Source organism: Alnus glutinosa, chromosome 2, assembly GCF_958979055.1.
Source record: "Alnus glutinosa chromosome 2, dhAlnGlut1.1, whole genome shotgun sequence".
NCBI lineage: Eukaryota > Viridiplantae > Streptophyta > Magnoliopsida > Fagales > Betulaceae > Alnus > Alnus glutinosa.
In genome coordinates, this window is record NC_084887.1 from 27,870,601 (window position 1) to 27,887,638 (window position 17,038).

Consider the following 17,038-nt stretch of genomic DNA (forward strand, 5'->3'; position numbering starts at 1 on the left):
CTGGCTGTGTATAGAGCAATGTGATAATTATGTTTAATGCAATAAATACTGCTTAAAAAAAAACTTATATCCATCCTCACAATTATCAAATTTGTACGTGATTATTCAAATCAGCAGTGAAGATTCGTTAATTATATATACTAATTAAGTACGTCAACATCACTCTTGCGAGATTTTCTCTTAGAAAAAATTGCCTATTAAACAACAAAACAAAATACACACAGCCTCGGAAAGTCACTTGTGGCCCCAAGATTCCATTTTCAAAAGGAATGATGCCTACCTCACAAATAGCCTTCAAATATATATATATAATGAAGGGTACGATTATTAAAGTATTTTGCGGGTTTTTTTTTTTTTTTTTTTAAGTCTTAAAAACTATTTTAATATGATATAAATGTAAGAGAAATGCTTTATATATTTTTATTATTATATTTTGTGACGTGACATGATTTTTAAAATTATTATTTGATTTGGACTGAATTATTATTAGATTTTAAATTTTATAATAATTTTAAAAGTCATGTTAATGAGTATGAGAGTAAAACTGTATAGTATTTTCTTTAGAGTATTTTTTGATTTGAATTGTTTGTTAATAATTTTATTTTGAAAATAAAAAATAAAATTCTTAATAAACTCAGGAGAAAAAAAAAAAAAATCATATCTAAACGGCGTCGTTAGATGTGTTTCTCTCTCCAAGAAGAGGACCCAGCCTAGGAAGGGTTGAAGACGTAATAGATGCGAGGAGGTGAAAATCTCTCCTCGTGTAGATGCTAATAGAAATAGAAGTGGGAGTGGTGGAGCAGTAGCTGTTGCGACAGAAAGAAAGCGAAAGAGGAGGAGGAGCAATGGGGGAAGAGAGAGAGGAGAATCCGCAGAGGATGAAGAGAATTGCGGCGGCGGCCTACGACTACGAGAACGACCCCAGATGGGCCGACTACTGGTCTAACATCCTCATACCTCCCAACATGGCCTCGCGCCCCGACGTCATCGCCCACTTCAAGAACAAGTTCTACCAGCGCTACATCGTCCGTACTCCACCTATTCCTCTGTGTTGTTATCATTGATTTACTATAAATTTGTTTTCTTTGGTATAAGGACTTGTGATACATGAAATCCCCATCTGGGTTTTCTTTGTTTTGTCTGTTGGGTTGATCGTTGTTTTGTCAATCAATTTTTGGACTATGTTCGTTTTTTAATTGAATGTCTTTGCTTGTGTTTCGGTTGTGTTGATTATATTTGGTTTATGTTTTCTGTTCTGCGGTTTATAATTTTGTTGTTGTTGCATTTATTAGTTTTCTGAATTAATTCTATTTGATTGTCTGCACTGGAATTGTAACTCTACCCATGTAAATTGTCGATCTTTTGTGTGGGGTTTTTATATAATTAGGACTAGAGCCCTTGAATCCTACCTGGGTTGTCTTCGTTTTGTCTTTTGGGGTTTTGGTTGTGGGTAAACTGAGATGGGTTGCATTGGATTTTCGTTCTTAGTTATGATATTTTACCATTTTCTTCCTCCCCCCCCCCCCCCCTTTTATTTTTTGTGGGTGTTTTGTTGATGAGTTTTTAGTTTCGTTTCCTGATCACGACTGTGAATATATTGCTTGCGTGATTTCAAGTTTTTGGCAATGTTTTTCTTCTGTTTATGTAAGCTTGGTTATTGAAATGTTGTTGGAATTAGATATGCGTTCTGTTTATTTCATTGCATCTGTTTATGATTTCTCTCTCTCTATTGCTTATCTTCCTGTGAGATTTGGTCTTCCATTTTTAAGGGATTTGGGATTGGCTGGGTAATGCTGTCTTCACTAAGGTGAGTCTTTAGTGGGTGAAATAAGAATGTTTTGTTTCACGTTGACAGCTATTTGGAAAGGTCATTCTTTTTGCACTCTCCTGGTTTGTAAGGAGAGAAAGGAAAAGGACTGTTGGAGGGGCCTGGATGAGGAAGAAGATGTGATTAAGGGAAGGATACAAACCTAGTCACTCTATATTTCATATACATTTCTCATTTTAAATGAGATGTAACCTATGAGCCTATTTCTTGAATTTTTGGTTTGCCATTTTGGTTTCATATGTGGATCTCCATCGTTGTTATGCTCTAAAATTGGTATTTTATCTTATCATACATTGAAGGAATGTATACCGATTGATATTCTTTATTATTGCTTCCTCCAATTCTCTAGGTAAAAGAAATTGAAGAAGTGCTATTGCTACACCAAAAAGTGGACATTTGATTAAAAATTATGCTTTACGATTGGGATTTTATCACGGATGATGGGTGGGGGATTGTTTTGTAGGTTGAGACTCTATCATGGATGAGGATTTGCTTTGTGGGTTCATGCCATGTGTAATTTTATTTATTTATTTATTTTTTTTGTAACAGTTATTTGGTCTTTATAGGTTATGGAAAATGCAAGAGCTTAAATATTTCTTCATGTTCACTCTTCATTCAGCTTTGCTTTAAATCTTACAACTTGACAATCTTTACTGATGCTTGGATTTCATAAGCAGGATCCTGATCTTGTGGTAGAGGCTATGTCCTCTAACAGTTCATCTCAGCCAGCAAGACCATCAGCATCATCAACATCTTCAAATGACCAAGCTCGACAACGTAACTCAGGTAGAAAATGTGGATTTTACAATTAAATATCCATAATAGAAATGAAAAATTATGAATTTCCTTACTGCACATGGATGTATTAATTTTCTTTTCACTGGTATTAAAATTGCTCCTGCCGTTGAATTGGACCGTAATATTGCTGTAGGGTCAACAACTCCAAATTCAGGGACGTCAGCAACTGCTAGTCCAAATCCAACTTCTCTGCGCTGGGATCGGAAAACGATTCAGTTCTCTGTGAATGCTTGGGTATAATTAAATCTACTTCATGCATGCGTCCATATAGTTTGACAAACTGTTACATAACTTTTGTGTGTATATGCTTGGGTGTTACTAAATTTCTCTGTGTTTAATGTGGTGTCTTTGAAGAGAATGCAATCAGGGCAGACCCACGTTTAGTATGCCCCCCCCCCCACCCCCTCCCATTTTGTAGGAAGTGGCCCTTGTAAGAGTTAATGTCTTGCCCCCCATTTTTTACGCTGCAGATAGCTCTATGTTTGTTTGTTGAGGAAAAACAATGCAGATATGTGTTTTGAAGTTCCCAAGGTTCAACAAATCATACTTCTTTATTGCCTCATTATCGAGGTAATTGATGTGAGGCAATTGAGGGGATATGTTACCAAGCAGGCCCTATTGCAAACTCCAATGCCAACGCCTGCAGTCTCTCTCTCTCTCTCTCTCTCTCTCTCTCTCTCTCTCTCTCTATGCCATAACAGCTTCTCCTCTATAAAGCAGCTTCTTGCACTACGGGAAGAAGATGGGGTTTCCCTAATTTTTAAACTTAAAACACTTTTGGAGTGAGAAGATGGAGTTTGTCTTGGTCAAAAGGGAAATAGGACCATACCAAACATTTAAGAGTTTTGGTCCAAGTTATTGTCTTCATGATTATAAGAAAAATTGGTAAGGAGGAACCATATTATGATTATAAAACACTTCTGAAATTCATCAAAATATGAAAATTATGGTTAAGTTGTGCTGGGATTTTGTTGGAAGATTATGACTAGGTTGGTCCCCCACAAAAAAAATCCTAGTTCCACCCCTAAAGGTAATGCTCAAAATTTCAAAGATTTTGAGAGGATGGTGACATAACTAAAAGCCATTATGCTCAAATATCTTTATGTTTGGATGGCTGTCTACAACACTTCTTGTTTCTCTAACTTCTTAGAATTTCTTGATATGTGTTCTTCTTTTCCTTAGTTGGGTGTTTCTCTTGTATGCCTCTCGTGTTTTTGGGTTGCGCCTGTATGCACTTTTTAATGAGATTGAAATACTTATAAAAAAATAAATTCCTCTTTTGAGCTTTTTCTCAATTTTTTTTTCGTTCTTATCTGTTCCCTTAAAGCTCATCCAATAGCAATTCCAAAACAGCATTATGGTCCTATATGAGTCCAAAAACAATTGAGTTTGCCAACCTTAGAAGACGGGCTACTTTGGAAGTGTCAAATGCTCATCTCATTGTGAGAATCCTTCTTGTAAAATTACCGACTCATTTTCTTATTTGTTCTGTTGATCATACACCTGAGAGTTCCTTTAAGTCACCCTTATGCGCTCGAATTATTGCTATGTTGAACCCTTTCCATGTGTTTTTAGAATGCAAAGTTCAAGCTGCTCTGCTGTTGTTCATTTGTTATTTTAAGCATGATTTTCTTCGTGTTCTTTGGGGAAGAATGTTTAATATCATTGAAGATTTTTTTAGAACTAATACATCTAGTCAGGTTTGGACCAGAGCAAATATAACAAATTCTACTGCATCTTAATTATAAAATTAAGCCTTAGAAACCCCAAGGGGTTGGCTCAAGTGGTAAGAGCCTTGGTCTTTGTGGTAGTCCCATGAGGTCTAAGGTTTGAATCCCCTTGGGTGCAAACAATTCTTTGGGGCCAGCTCGCTGGCAAAGCCGAAGTATTACCTGATTTGAGGAGGTGCTTTACATGGGTGCGAGGTTTACTTGACAGGGGTGGGTACACGGAGTGGCCTGGCCTTGGAGGGGTTCCTCGTCATAAAATAAATAAATAAATTAAGCCTTAGAAAGAAACTGCTCGATAGGAATTTACAGTGATTTTAAATTTAAGTGACTAAGTTTTATGTTAAAAGTAGGATCCCTGTATTATGATTCTGCCTATATGTCAGGACTTCTGGTAATATTGCTTATATCTTCTTTTTTGAACTGCAGGTGTTTGTTGTGGCTGTGCTTGCGATTTTTCCATTGGTACCTAGAAATCTTTCACAAAGGGCATTTCGGCTTTCCTTAATGGGCACAGCATGTTCCTCTCTTTTTTCCTTGTATTCGCTATATGGGGTATTTCTTTTTCTGTTTCACTGCGCTTGTAACTTTTCACTCCATACATGGTTTGTTATCTTTCTTCAAGTTCAATTAACCAATCTTATGTTGTTGCAGAAACCCAGGGCATGGAATGCACAGGCTTTGCAAGTTTACTTTCAGTCTATTGTTGCAACCAAGGATTTTATCTACTTCATCTACTGCCTTATCTTTGTGGCTTCAAATCTTTGCCTTAAGTGTGAGTATTGCTTAGTTAAATTCTTTCTCTAAGTTCATCATTTTTGTTCTTCTGTCAATATTATTGAATTGATCTTTTTTCTGGCCGTGCCTAGTATGATGAGGTGATCTTTCTTGCAGTTTCCTTGATTCCTATTTTATGTCGAGCACTTGAGCATGTTGCCAAGTTCCTTAGGCATAATTTCAGTCGTTCCTCCTTGTACAGGTGGGAGAGTTATGAACCTTTAATGATATATATCTTTGGTTGGATTTACTTGCTTACAATATGTGTTTTTATCCTATTTGGGTTTTCTCAATCATATTATCTTATTGCCCCATTGAGCGATATTTCATTGAATGCTGTCTGTTGTATGAATTTACTAATGTGATACAGTCAATTGGCACTTCAGAGAACTGTTGGAATGTGGGTTTCTCTTGTGATCCTTGAATTGATTAGGATTATTCTACAACTTTGGTTTTGATGTTTGGTTTAACAAAATGATGCTATCATGTTATTATTCTTACCTAATATTGTTTGTTTTGCCTTTTGTCACCGCATCTTTGGGTTGAAGGCTTTTTGGAGATTCCTTCAAGCATTTGTGCCAGTCATTCCCACTAATTAATATCTCAGTAGTTCTGGTCGTGTTTACTTAATTCAGTTTTAGCGCTCCTTAGATAGTAGATTAGTGCGTGCATTCAGATTTTTGGTATCCATACTATCTCATTTGAGTCTATCATAATTTTGAATTATTATTGCATACTTTTCCTGTAATATTGGGATATCAATACTCACAGAGTACCTATTATTTGACAAAATTTTACTCTTGGGCATTGGTTTATTATGCTAAATGATTGTTTTAAAGTGCTACATGGTTTTCAGGCCAGAACCCCTGTCACGGTGTCTCCTTGTCTTCATGTAGTGCAGTTTGTTTTCTAGTGAACTTTCTTCTATGCCTAAGTTAAACATATAATTGTTTCAACTTCTCTAATATTAGCCTTTATATTTTATTTATTCTTTGGGAATATTTAACTTTTTTCATATGAGCAATATTATCTTTTTCTGTGTGAATAGGAAGTACTTGGAAGAGCCATGTGTTTGGGTGGAGTCAAACACAACTACCCTCAGCAAACTGTCTTCACACTCTGAGATTGGACTTGGCTTCCTTCTTATTATTTCCTTTTTCTCGTGAGATTCTCAGAGAGATTTATCTTTTTCAATTATTGCACGTATTTATTTCCTTTCATTGTTATGTTTTTGCTTACTTTACTTCTGGAGTCTCTCAAATTCTCAAATTATAATTATGCAGGTGGCAACGCAATCTAATACAAACTTTCATGTACTGGCAGGTTCGTTACATTTGTCCCTGATCATCTATACAGTTAGTTTTTTTCTTATTCGATCAAAAGTGCTGTTAGCTGTAGCTAAAAGCAACTGTGCATAAGCACCAGAAAATTGATGGATTTGGTGTCCCAATCATGTTTTGTCTTAGACACTCCTTTTCACATTGACTGGATCATTTTTCTGCAAAACTGGGGACCAGTGGTGTGCTATCGGTTTATTGAGAGAAGAAAACTTGGACTGTGCCTCATGATTTCACTTGTGTGAAAATATCAGTAGAGTTCAAGAAGCACTTTAAAAAAATTAAAATATGCAAAAGTTTGGTGGTTGATTTCTGTTGCATTTGGTTGTTATTTCATCCTGTTTTCTTATTTGGTCTCTATTTAGATTTGGTGTTAACCTTTGCATTATAGTGTATGGTACCAAATGAATTTTGTTTGGTTAGTTTTTTGTTTTTTCTTCCAAATTTTCTTGCTTTTGACTCTCTTAAAACACTTTTTTGACAGCTATTGAAGCTCATGTACCATGCCCCTGTTACTGCTAGTTACCACAACAATGTATGGGCTGAGATTGGGAGGTTTGTCAATCCGCTCGTCCACCGCTACGCCCCATTCTTGAATACTCCAATTTCTGCTGCCCAGAGATGGTGGTTCAGGTAGATGAAGGTAGCCTCAAAGAGAAAGGGAAGGGGAAGGGGAAGGGGAAGGGGCCAAAAACAGTATTCCACCTGGGCATCACTTGAGAACTTTTTATCTAGAAAGAATTAACTTATGTGTCTCACAAATCTTTCATTATGGTTATAGCTGGAACTGAGGTAATGTTTGTGCCCACGCATGAAATGTAAAACACATGTATGGATTAATTTGCTGAAATGAATATCTAAGTTTTGATTGTGACATGAAAGTCTTTAATTTCTCCTTAATATTGCTTCTACCGGTCTTTTCTTACTCTTGAATCTTAGCTACCAAAGCTGATGGAACGCTAAAACCTGTTCAAATCGGGTCTAATTTAGCTTCCATACCTCAAATTGGGTCCCATTAGGATCACAAACAAACAAACAAACAGACACTGTCCCTGTGCTGCCATAAGATACGTGTCATCTCAGTGCGCCACTTTCTGCATTATCAGCAATGAAGATTGCGCATCAGATAACACAACACCCACGTTCAAATTCTGATCGTTGCAGTATGGCTCGGTGGGAACGTGGCCAAGTGCACCCCCCCCAGTCGTCTGAGAGTTGTATAATAAATGAAGAAGAGGACAATAAGAAAGGCCGAGAAGCTTTCCGATGGGACGAAAGGAATCTCTATCTATCTATCTATACACAAAATAAAGCATATAACCACGCGTATAGCCTGCACTGGTTATTGCACGTGCCAACTCAAACCCACCCATTCCAAAACGGATAACCATCTTCTACAAAATATATGAATACAGGCAGTCTCTTGCATGAACAGTATAAAAAATAATATCTATTAAAAATGTGATTTTTTATGCATATTTTTTATTAAGTTCTATTGATTTATGTTTTAAAAAAACTTTAAGCAAAAAACGGTCTTTTAGTTTATTGAAGAAGAAGCGTACCTTTAAAAGTGAAAAAGAAAAACTTTTGAAATAAATTTTTTTTTTGTTTTTGCTGTCTTGATAACATGCCACATTTTTAGTAATTAGTATTTTTCAAATCGTTCGACGCAAAAAAGGCCTGACTTTGCCTTATTTGATAAGTTATAATTTCTTTAAAATTGAAGAGGATCCTTATCTTTTAAAAAAAAAAAAAAAAAAAAAATGTCATTTCAAACATACATATGTCAAGTAATTTAAAATATATATAATTAATAAAAAAAGACTCTCAAAATAATTCATACCCATCTTTTTATTTTATTTTTATACGAGTTTGAACATTACACGGATGCTACTAAATTTTGAACAAAATGGCAATGCCCTGAATTTCGGCCAAGTGTCTTTGGCACGACCACGTGTCCTGTCCACAAGTGTTTGAAAAAGTAGTACGACTCCAATCACATGGGCCCCGCTTCTCGTGGCAAAAAGCCAAAAATTGAGTTGGCTGGCTACCATGAAAACATTGAAAAGTTCTCTAGAGACAACCAAACGGCGTCTTCTCCGAAATTCAAATATTTTGTTGAAACGCTACACTACTACACAGAGCTACATCACCAGCAAGATTCCCACTCAAAAAAGCCCAATCTCTGATCCACGCCCACATTGCTTTCCTATCTCACTAATTCTCCGGCGAACCGCACCGATCGCCACCGTGCATTTCCTTCGTTCAATACCCGAAGGCCAAGGGAAAAGAGGACATGAATGACGTGGACACCGAGCCCTTGCGTTCTTATAAGGTTCTCGGTTTCACTGATGGCGCGAAGAGTCACCATCGCCGTCGCCGACCTGCCGGGAAGCCCGGAACCCCGCCGTCTCCGGCCCGGCGGACTCAGTCTTTCAGCCAAGATTTCGGGCACGCCGCCGCCGAGACTTATCTGGTCACCCGGCTCAGCTTCACCCTCCTCCGATATCTAGGGTACTATGTTTTTTTGAAACTTAAATTTTCTGTTTGGTTCCTGAGAAAACGGAAAGGAAGAGAAACTTGAATTTGGCGTTTTCTACTGTTTTGCCCTCTGCGAAGAAACGTATAAACTTGGTTAAATAATTCAATAAGATATGGTTGAGTTGATTTTTTATTTTTTATTTTTTTTTTTATAAATTTAATTCTAAAATTTTGAATTTATTTTCTTCTAATCTCTCACCAACTAATTGTAGAATTAATGGAATGCTTCATCTATTTGAATATAAAACCAAAATTTTAAATTTTCACATTCAAATTTATTAACTTTGTTATAGCAGTTGTGGGTTTTTTTTTTTTTTTCGGGGTGTCAATTCGTGGATTCTCAGCATGCATGAATGATGGTTTTGTAAAAGTTTGGCCTATACTACTTATCAAAAACAAGTTTTGGCCTATACTAAGTGAAGAATGACTGTACAATTGGACGTATGTTTTAGCATGTAATGGTGGGAAAATTTTGCAAAATCTGAGGAGATGATTGTGTTTGTGCTGAAATATTTGTTACACTCCTGCTGCCTCACTCAAATAAAGTTCTTGGACCAGTTTGGTGTGCTGTATGTGCTTAGTTACTTTACTTAACTGTCTGAAATCAGGAAAAAAAAAAAAAATTGACGTGTGAAAGGGTTTTGTTCTATTTGGTAACCATAAGGGTTCGAGTGACATGGAAAAATTTCGCTTTGTTATATTTAAACTTGTGTGTATTATCGTTTTTCGTTTAATCATTTCTTTTCGTTCAGGGTAGGCTCCCGGTGGATCACAAGATTATTTGCTCTTGGTTTTTATGCCTTGCTACTTATGCCCGGGTTTCTTCAAGGTTCATATTGTTCGTGCTATAAATACAGCATACACGTTGTTCCCTTGTTTGTCTCTCCCCCCCCCCCCCCCCCCCCCCCCCCCTCTTTTATACTTATCTTTTGTTTGATTACTTAGTTATGTCCTAGATCATGAAGGAAACTATATATTGGGGATTTCTTGTGTAAGCCAAATGCAGAAAAGAAAAAAAGTGTCATGGTTTCTAGATTATTCTTCAATCTGTGACAGGAACAAATTTGTATTCAAGGATGTATTCGCATATGGTCCAAATAAACAGAATATAACTTGCTTGCTAATTTACTGCAGTGGCATATTATTATTTCTTCTCCAGCCAGGTCCGGCGAAGTGTTGTATATGGAGATCAACCAAGAAATAGGTATGTAATTGTGATAGAGGTAATGGTTTATTTCTATGTTTTGCTTTTCATAGGCTATGAGGTTGCTCATGTATCACATACAAATGCTAATTTTTTTTCCTGTTGCAATTGCGTTTCTTACTTTTTAACAGGTTGGATCTATATCTGCCTGAAAATAATGATGAACTAAAGCCAGTTGTGATATTTGTAACTGGCGGAGCTTGGATTATTGGGTGAGTGATTTGAGATAGCTGCTAGCTTTTGCATATCTTTTCACGTTGAAATTGTTTTTGGTTTTGTGTTATCTGGTAGCTTAATCTGTGCACTAACTATCGGGCAACAAACTGAGCCATGCCTATTCTCTGGTAGAGGGCTTAAAGTAGGTTTACAGTTTAAAGATATGATACTGTCTGATTCCAATTTTAGTACTGGAAACATAAGTTTAGTATGTTTGCTGTGACAGTCTCCGGTCATAATGATAAGGATTTCTGATTTGCATTTGGGCTCAACACGTACCCTTTGAGGTAGCAAGTGTAAATAATTGCCAAATTACACTTGACAAGGAGCTCTTTGGCAATATGAAATGAAGTTAAAGGGATCTATGGTTTAGCCTAGTTAAACTTATTCGTGAGAGGATGGAGGGTAGGATGGAAAGTAAATTGATTGCTTTGAAGATGAATTTTTTTTTGTTTGGTAATACTAGTATAGAAAACTTTGAAGTTAAATTTACTATTGCCACTTGAACTAACACATTGGGTGAAATGTGAGAAATCCCAAATCTTTAGTGTTGACATTATCTGATTCATTATCAAAAACAAACCACCTCCCCCATCACTCCCCCCCCCCCACAAAAAAAAAGCCCTTATTTGATGGGCAAATCCTGGTTACATTATAAATTTTTAGCACTGCCTGGTTGAACTCTGTTAGCTTAGTTTATGGCCATTTTATTTTCACTTGCTGATGTCAAATTTATGGTATGAAGCACTGTAGATAATATCATTCATTCCCTTGCATCATATCGATCCATCTACTTAGTTTTCTCAACATCAATTATGTGTATTAGGTACAAAGCGTGGGGTTCTCTTTTAGGAAAGCAATTGGCAGAAAGAGACATAATAGTGGCATGCCTTGACTACAGGTATTTGTTTGCGGATTCCTTTTTTCTTTTTTCTTTTTTTCTTTTTTTCTTTTTATTTTTTTAATAGCATCAATATCTGAGACCCTAAATAAACCCCACCCCCAACCTTTACTACTTGAGCCAAAGCCCAAAGACAATTGGTATTTAATTTCAGTTCAAGTAGCACCATACTGAAGTCCTTTCATCACTAAAGGCATGTGTTTGTATACTCTGCCCCAATGCCCCCCCTTTCCGGGGCACACTGAAGTGCCATAAAAATACAATATACCCCATACAAATAGATTTCGAGATTTTATTGATCATATATATCTTAAAAGTATGTGAATTTATACAGTTTTCTGTTGATTTTGGTTTAAGACAATTCATCATGTCTGGGTAAATTATTCAAATTTATCTGTTTATCTGTTGTACCTGTATATTAATGCTTGGTATAACTTAAGCATATTTTCCATTGCATTAAAGATGCTTCTTGTGTTAGAGTTTGTTGTCCAATTACTCAAGCATCTATCTTGAATGGTAAATTCTATTTAATTGTTATATTTATTATGGTTACTTCGTGTATGTTATCTACCCTGACAAATTATATATGCATGCAGAAATTTTCCTCAGGGGACTATTAGTGATATGATAAAAGATTCTTCTCAGGGAATCTCATTTGTCTGCAATCACATAGCTGAATATGGGGGTGACCCTAACAGGTGACAAACTAATTTCTTTGTTTCTGGAATTTCTCATCTCATCTTCAAACCATGCCATTGATCTTTTTGTCCATATTTGGGTAGGATATATCTAATGGGGCAATCGGCTGGTGCACACATTTCTGCTTGTGCTCTCGTGGAGCAAGCAATCAAAGAATCTGAATCTGGAAAAGGAGAGAGTATTTCTTGGAGTGTCTCTCAACTAAAAGCTTATTTTGGTTTATCTGGAGGGTAAATTTTTATCTGTTCCTTTTGTTGTGAATCTCGTGGAAGCTTGTTGAATCTGATCAGGGCCTGTCAGATGATCTAATATGTTAAATCCATAGCCTTTTTGAGCAGTTCACCATTTACTAGTGGATATTTGTTAATGATTGTATGGATCATCCCTGGGGTTTAACCTTTTGTGAACCCAGACCAGAAACATCTAGCTTTGGAACTTGTTGATAATGAGAGTATTAGGTTCATGAGAGAATGGGACTCTGTCCACTGGTGCTTTTACCAAATTTTGGTCACTGGTTGTTGATGTCTTCTCAGTACCATGAATCATAAATCGGTTCTCACTCGAATCCTGGAAATAGTAAGCTATATTCCCCTTGGCCTGCCTTTTGCAGATATGGAATGCTGCCCATAGCTTTTAGTGTTCCCATACTAATGGCGCATGGATGGACCAACTGAACATCTACCAATTTGCCTTCTCAATTACTGTGTGCCAGAGTTTGGAACTGCAGCTCTGTGAAATCTGTTTTTCCTATTGCACAGCTTTGAGTTTCTTTTGTGGACCTGTAGTATAGCAAATATACTCTTTAGTTACTGTGCTTTTTGATTATTGGAGATAGTGTAGTAAAGGAAGGCCTTCAGATTTTCAAAGAGGTGCCACACGCATGCTATACATGTTATTGTTAATCATGACTATCTTAAGTTACTTAGAATGTGCGGATCCTTGTGGTATGCGTAACGGGAAAGAGAATGCGGTACCACCTCTTATCCTTGAATGTGTTATATCATTGGAAGATGGAATGTATGATTGTTCAAGTTAAAATCTGTAAGCTGTTCACCTAGTTTCACTCGAAACTCTATAAAGTCTTATAGAAAGTACAAAAATGGGAAGGAAACAATGTGTATTTTTTTTTTTAATGAATGAGAAACTTTCAATGCATTTAGTGTATTTTTGGATTAGTGTATTTAGTGTTTTGGAATGCAAGTGTACCCCGTTTTGGATAGAATGATTACTTGTTTTTTATTAGAAGAGGGAAATTGTTGACCGTCATATGGTACATGGACACTATTTAGGTCCTTGATTATGCTAAGTTGCTATGTGCTTATTATAGGTGTGAGGTCTAGTTCTAAGAGTAGATACCATCATATTCATTTTTGCCAAAAGATACCATATATATATTTTAGTATCATCATAAAGTTCAGAAAGCATGACAAGTTTGATGCATCAATTAATGGAGGCTTCACAGAATAGATTCAATTTAAGTAATAGCAGGCAAGACAAAAACAAACTTCTGTAATTCTCATGACAGTAATTTAGACTAAATGGTCTGCATCTTTAAATCAAACATTTTCCCATGCCACCCCACTGGCACCTGTTCCCTATCAGTACAAGGCTGATGGGATTCTTTTTGCTTTCCTATTTTAAGGATGCAAGATCTTTATGAATTTTTTGGAGAAAGTTGAAAGATGGCTTGATGGTTTTATGTTGTTGAGAAGATATACTAGAACAGATTCTGTACGTTGCATCTGTATCATGTTTGTCAATCTAATGGTGGATGCAGCACTTTGGTTCATACTTTGATTCTTTTCCCCTGGAAATTCTTTGAGCAGGTACAATTTACTTAATTTAGTTGATCACCTCCACAAACGAGGCCTCTATAGCTCCATTTTCTTAAGGTACTTGCCCAATATTTTGCTGGGAATAGATAGGCATACAGTTATCTTTTTCTTTTTCTTTTTTTCTTTTTCTTCTTTTTTTTTATTTATTTATTTATTTATTTATTTTTTAATTATTATTATTATTTTTTATCACCTTAGATATATTTTGTTGTAATTGGTAATTACAGCATTATGGAAGGTGAACAATCATTGCAACGATTTTCTCCTGAAGTTATGATACAGGATCCAAGCATTAGAGATGCTGTTTCTCACCTGCCTCCTATTACTCTTTTCCATGGAACCTCAGATTATTCCATACCATCAGATGCCAGGTTAGAATCTCCCTGAAATAAATTCTGCATGCGCGCTAACCATGTTTGGTAGGAGGAATGGAAAGTAGCCAATAAGCTTTAGCTCAAATGGCACAAATAACACCTACTCTATAAATAATAAGTGGAACTATGGAGGGTGAGGTGGTGGGTTTAAGACCCATTGAGTTCATGAGTGACGTACCTATAAAAAAGAAAAAAGATGGGTGGAAAGTGGGAGGGATGAAAAGGAGGGGAGAGGAGGGGGAAAGAGTGGGGAAGTAAGGGGAATCCACCTTTTCCTCATGTGGTGGAAAGGAAATAAAAGAGGAAGGAATGAGAAAAATAAAGATATACTTTTACCATTATGCCCGACTTCAAATTTTTTGAAGGATAAAATTGAAATTTCACATATTCGTCTTAAGAACCCATCTTTTCCTCCGATCCTCTTCAAATTATATCTGTAACGTGATGATGATCATGAAAGTAATAATAATGTGATAAGAATAATGAAATAAAGAAGCATGTAAGAAAAAAAATAAGTAATGTGAAATAAAAAAAAAAAATAGAATTGAAAATTACTTTGGATATTGTGCACACGGATAAAAAAATACTGTCCTTTTGTTTGGTACTTACTATGTTCATATTTCTGAAAGCATGAAAGAAATGATACGTAAATGATGAATAATTGGAGTGAATAAATGGCATATTAAGCCTCATATAAAAATATCCATGCCATTTATAACTGTCCCTTTCCTGTCTAATATTATTCACTAATCCTGAAAGAAGTGGTATGATGAGGTTGAGTTAATTCCACGCCACGCCTTATGACAAAAGTGGGCTCAGTGTGGTGTATAGTGAGTCCCTTCCATCATTCCATGGAACTTCAATGTTTCCTAATCCTTCTTTCCATTTGCAGTAAAACTTTTGCAGATGCTCTTCAAAGGGCAGGAGCTCAAGTAACGCTAATTCTGTTTGAGGGAAAAACACATACAGATTTGTTTCTTCAAGTAAGTGATGTCTCGGATATCTTCTTGTAAGGTTGTTACTATTACTTTAGCTGTTAACCTCTGATCAGACTTTATGCATTGCCTTATAATTTATTTTCCAAAGTGGTATACGCACCAATGTTTCCAAATTTTCACATAACAATATCTAGAACTCCTAAAAGCAAATTTGGTATAGACCATTAGAATTCATACATACCATATGAACCTTTGTCCTTCCAAGCAACCCTCTACTTTTTGGTTATATGCAGGATCCTTTGAGAGGAGGCAAAGATGAACTGTTTGACCATATAGTTGCCGACATACATGCCGGTGATAAGGAAGCTCTTGCCAAGGATGCAGTGGCCCCTCCAAGAAGACGCCTTGTTCCCGAGTTTTTGTTACAAATGGCTCGCGAGATCAGCCCCTTCTAGCCCTTATATATAGTTCTCTAAGTTTATAAAAACTTAATTCAGATGCCTTTGTTACTTTTGTCCATTTTGTGTTCTCTTTAGGAGAAAAGTTCTTATTCCTTGGGTGATTTTGTTAATTCCTTTTTGAGGTAAATTTCGAGTGATTACAAGGAGAGAGTTTGTTCTTTTCTTTGATGTATTTAGCAGTTAAGTCTCAGACTGGCCTGTCGAATGTCAAATTATTAAAGCTTTTTCTGAAGTAAATAAATGTTCTGCATTTACAAACTAACAACTTGAAGTCATTTCATCTTTCTCCCCACCGTTGTGGTTCTGATATGTTTTCATAAAATGAACGGACCTTTCTTTGACTTTAACTTTAGTTGTGTGATTTGACGAACATAAACGTTCTCACCAAGAAGTTCGGGTCGAAATCCCAAGTTATTAACATCTATTATGCCTGTACTGACCTGACATTGTCGAAAATAAATTTTCTACCGTCTACAAGCAGCCAGTAGAAAAGCGGCTAAATTGCAACAAAATTGTAGTTTGATGTATCCAAATGTCACACATATTAGTTCATGGTGCTTTTTTGAAAATGATTGTTAGTTAGGGGCTTAAATATATTTAAGCCAAAAAATTAAGGTCAATTTTGGGTTTTTTTTTTCTTTTTTTTTTTCCACAACCAAATTCCCAATTTGCATATGAATTTGTTAAGAAAAAAAAAAAAACGAAAACAAGAACAAATCCATTAGAGTATGCTTCCAAACAAGGCTATAGTTTTCTAAAAGCCTCCAAGGTTCAAAACCTTTAAATTTGACCCCAAAAAAACCTTCTAGCAGAGCCTAAAATAAAAAGAAAACGCTAGGCCTAAAAATGTTTAAATTTGACCCAAAAACTTCAAATTAGGCCCCAAAAAAATTCAAACCGGGCCCAAAGAAACTTGAATAAAGCTTTGCATGCTCAGTTCCGCCTACCAACCACCACCGCCATCGACTTGGTGGTAATGGTGAATGCCGAAAATTCTCCTAAGTCTGAAAAAGTCAGAAGTATTTTTGTATTACCGACTTTATCAGTGGTGGGAGGTGGAAGTTATCCCCCCCCACCCCTTTTTTTTTTTTTTTTTTTTTTTTTTTTTCATTTGTTTCCTATTCTCACATGTACCGGATAATTGCGGGATTGGGCTAGACCTTGAGACTGGTCCCATGGTGATTATTGTGCAAGTGGGGTTTCAGACTTTCAATCTTTGTGCGGCCTTTAGAAAGGTACAACTTGTGTATGGTTCATTTGAAATCATGAATGATATCATTGTCCGTTGTTTGTTTCTATTCTTGTACTGCATTTTTCATTTGGACTTAGTTATTGGGGTGTCTACTCTTTTATGGTTGTTCAATTCCTTGTAACCTGCTTTCCCTTATTTGATTAGGGCAAA

General features: G+C 36.2%; 2 protein-coding genes across 2 annotated transcripts; both read left to right on the top strand.

Moving 5' to 3' along the window:
- The first annotated feature begins 723 nt into the window (after window positions 1-723).
- Window positions 724-7,367, top strand: LOC133859182 (uncharacterized). The gene is made up of 9 exons (XM_062294505.1): window positions 724-1,025; window positions 2,506-2,614; window positions 2,760-2,860; window positions 4,783-4,908; window positions 5,008-5,128; window positions 5,248-5,332; window positions 6,179-6,292; window positions 6,414-6,453; window positions 6,952-7,367. The coding sequence occupies exons 1-9, from the start codon at window positions 846-848 to the stop codon at window positions 7,102-7,104; spliced, it is 1,029 nt and encodes a 342-aa protein (XP_062150489.1). The 5' UTR covers window positions 724-845; the 3' UTR covers window positions 7,105-7,367.
- Window positions 7,368-8,529: 1,162 nt separating this feature from the next.
- On the top strand, window positions 8,530-15,901 carry LOC133859180 (isoprenylcysteine alpha-carbonyl methylesterase ICME-like). The gene is made up of 11 exons (XM_062294504.1): window positions 8,530-8,981; window positions 9,761-9,837; window positions 10,143-10,212; window positions 10,344-10,424; window positions 11,255-11,329; window positions 11,926-12,027; window positions 12,112-12,258; window positions 13,855-13,920; window positions 14,091-14,234; window positions 15,130-15,220; window positions 15,469-15,901. Exons 1-11 carry the CDS (start codon window positions 8,764-8,766, stop codon window positions 15,628-15,630), a joined length of 1,233 nt encoding a protein of 410 aa, XP_062150488.1. The 5' UTR covers window positions 8,530-8,763; the 3' UTR covers window positions 15,631-15,901.
- The last annotated feature ends 1,137 nt before the right edge of the window (window positions 15,902-17,038 follow it).

Coding starts and splice junctions, on each gene's coding strand:
- LOC133859182 (XM_062294505.1), top strand. CDS start 846: ATGGGGGAAGAGAGAGAGGAGAATCCGCAGAGGATGAAGAGAATTGCG. Junction 2,615..2,759: donor AGCTCGACAACGTAACTCAG/GTAGAAAATGTG, acceptor ATATTGCTGTAG/GGTCAACAACTCCAAATTCA. Junction 2,861..4,782: donor AGTTCTCTGTGAATGCTTGG/GTATAATTAAAT, acceptor TTTGAACTGCAG/GTGTTTGTTGTGGCTGTGCT.
- LOC133859180 (XM_062294504.1), top strand. CDS start 8,764: ATGAATGACGTGGACACCGAGCCCTTGCGTTCTTATAAGGTTCTCGGT. Junction 12,259..13,854: donor TATTTTGGTTTATCTGGAGG/GTAAATTTTTAT, acceptor TTCTTTGAGCAG/GTACAATTTACTTAATTTAG. Junction 15,221..15,468: donor ATACAGATTTGTTTCTTCAA/GTAAGTGATGTC, acceptor GGTTATATGCAG/GATCCTTTGAGAGGAGGCAA.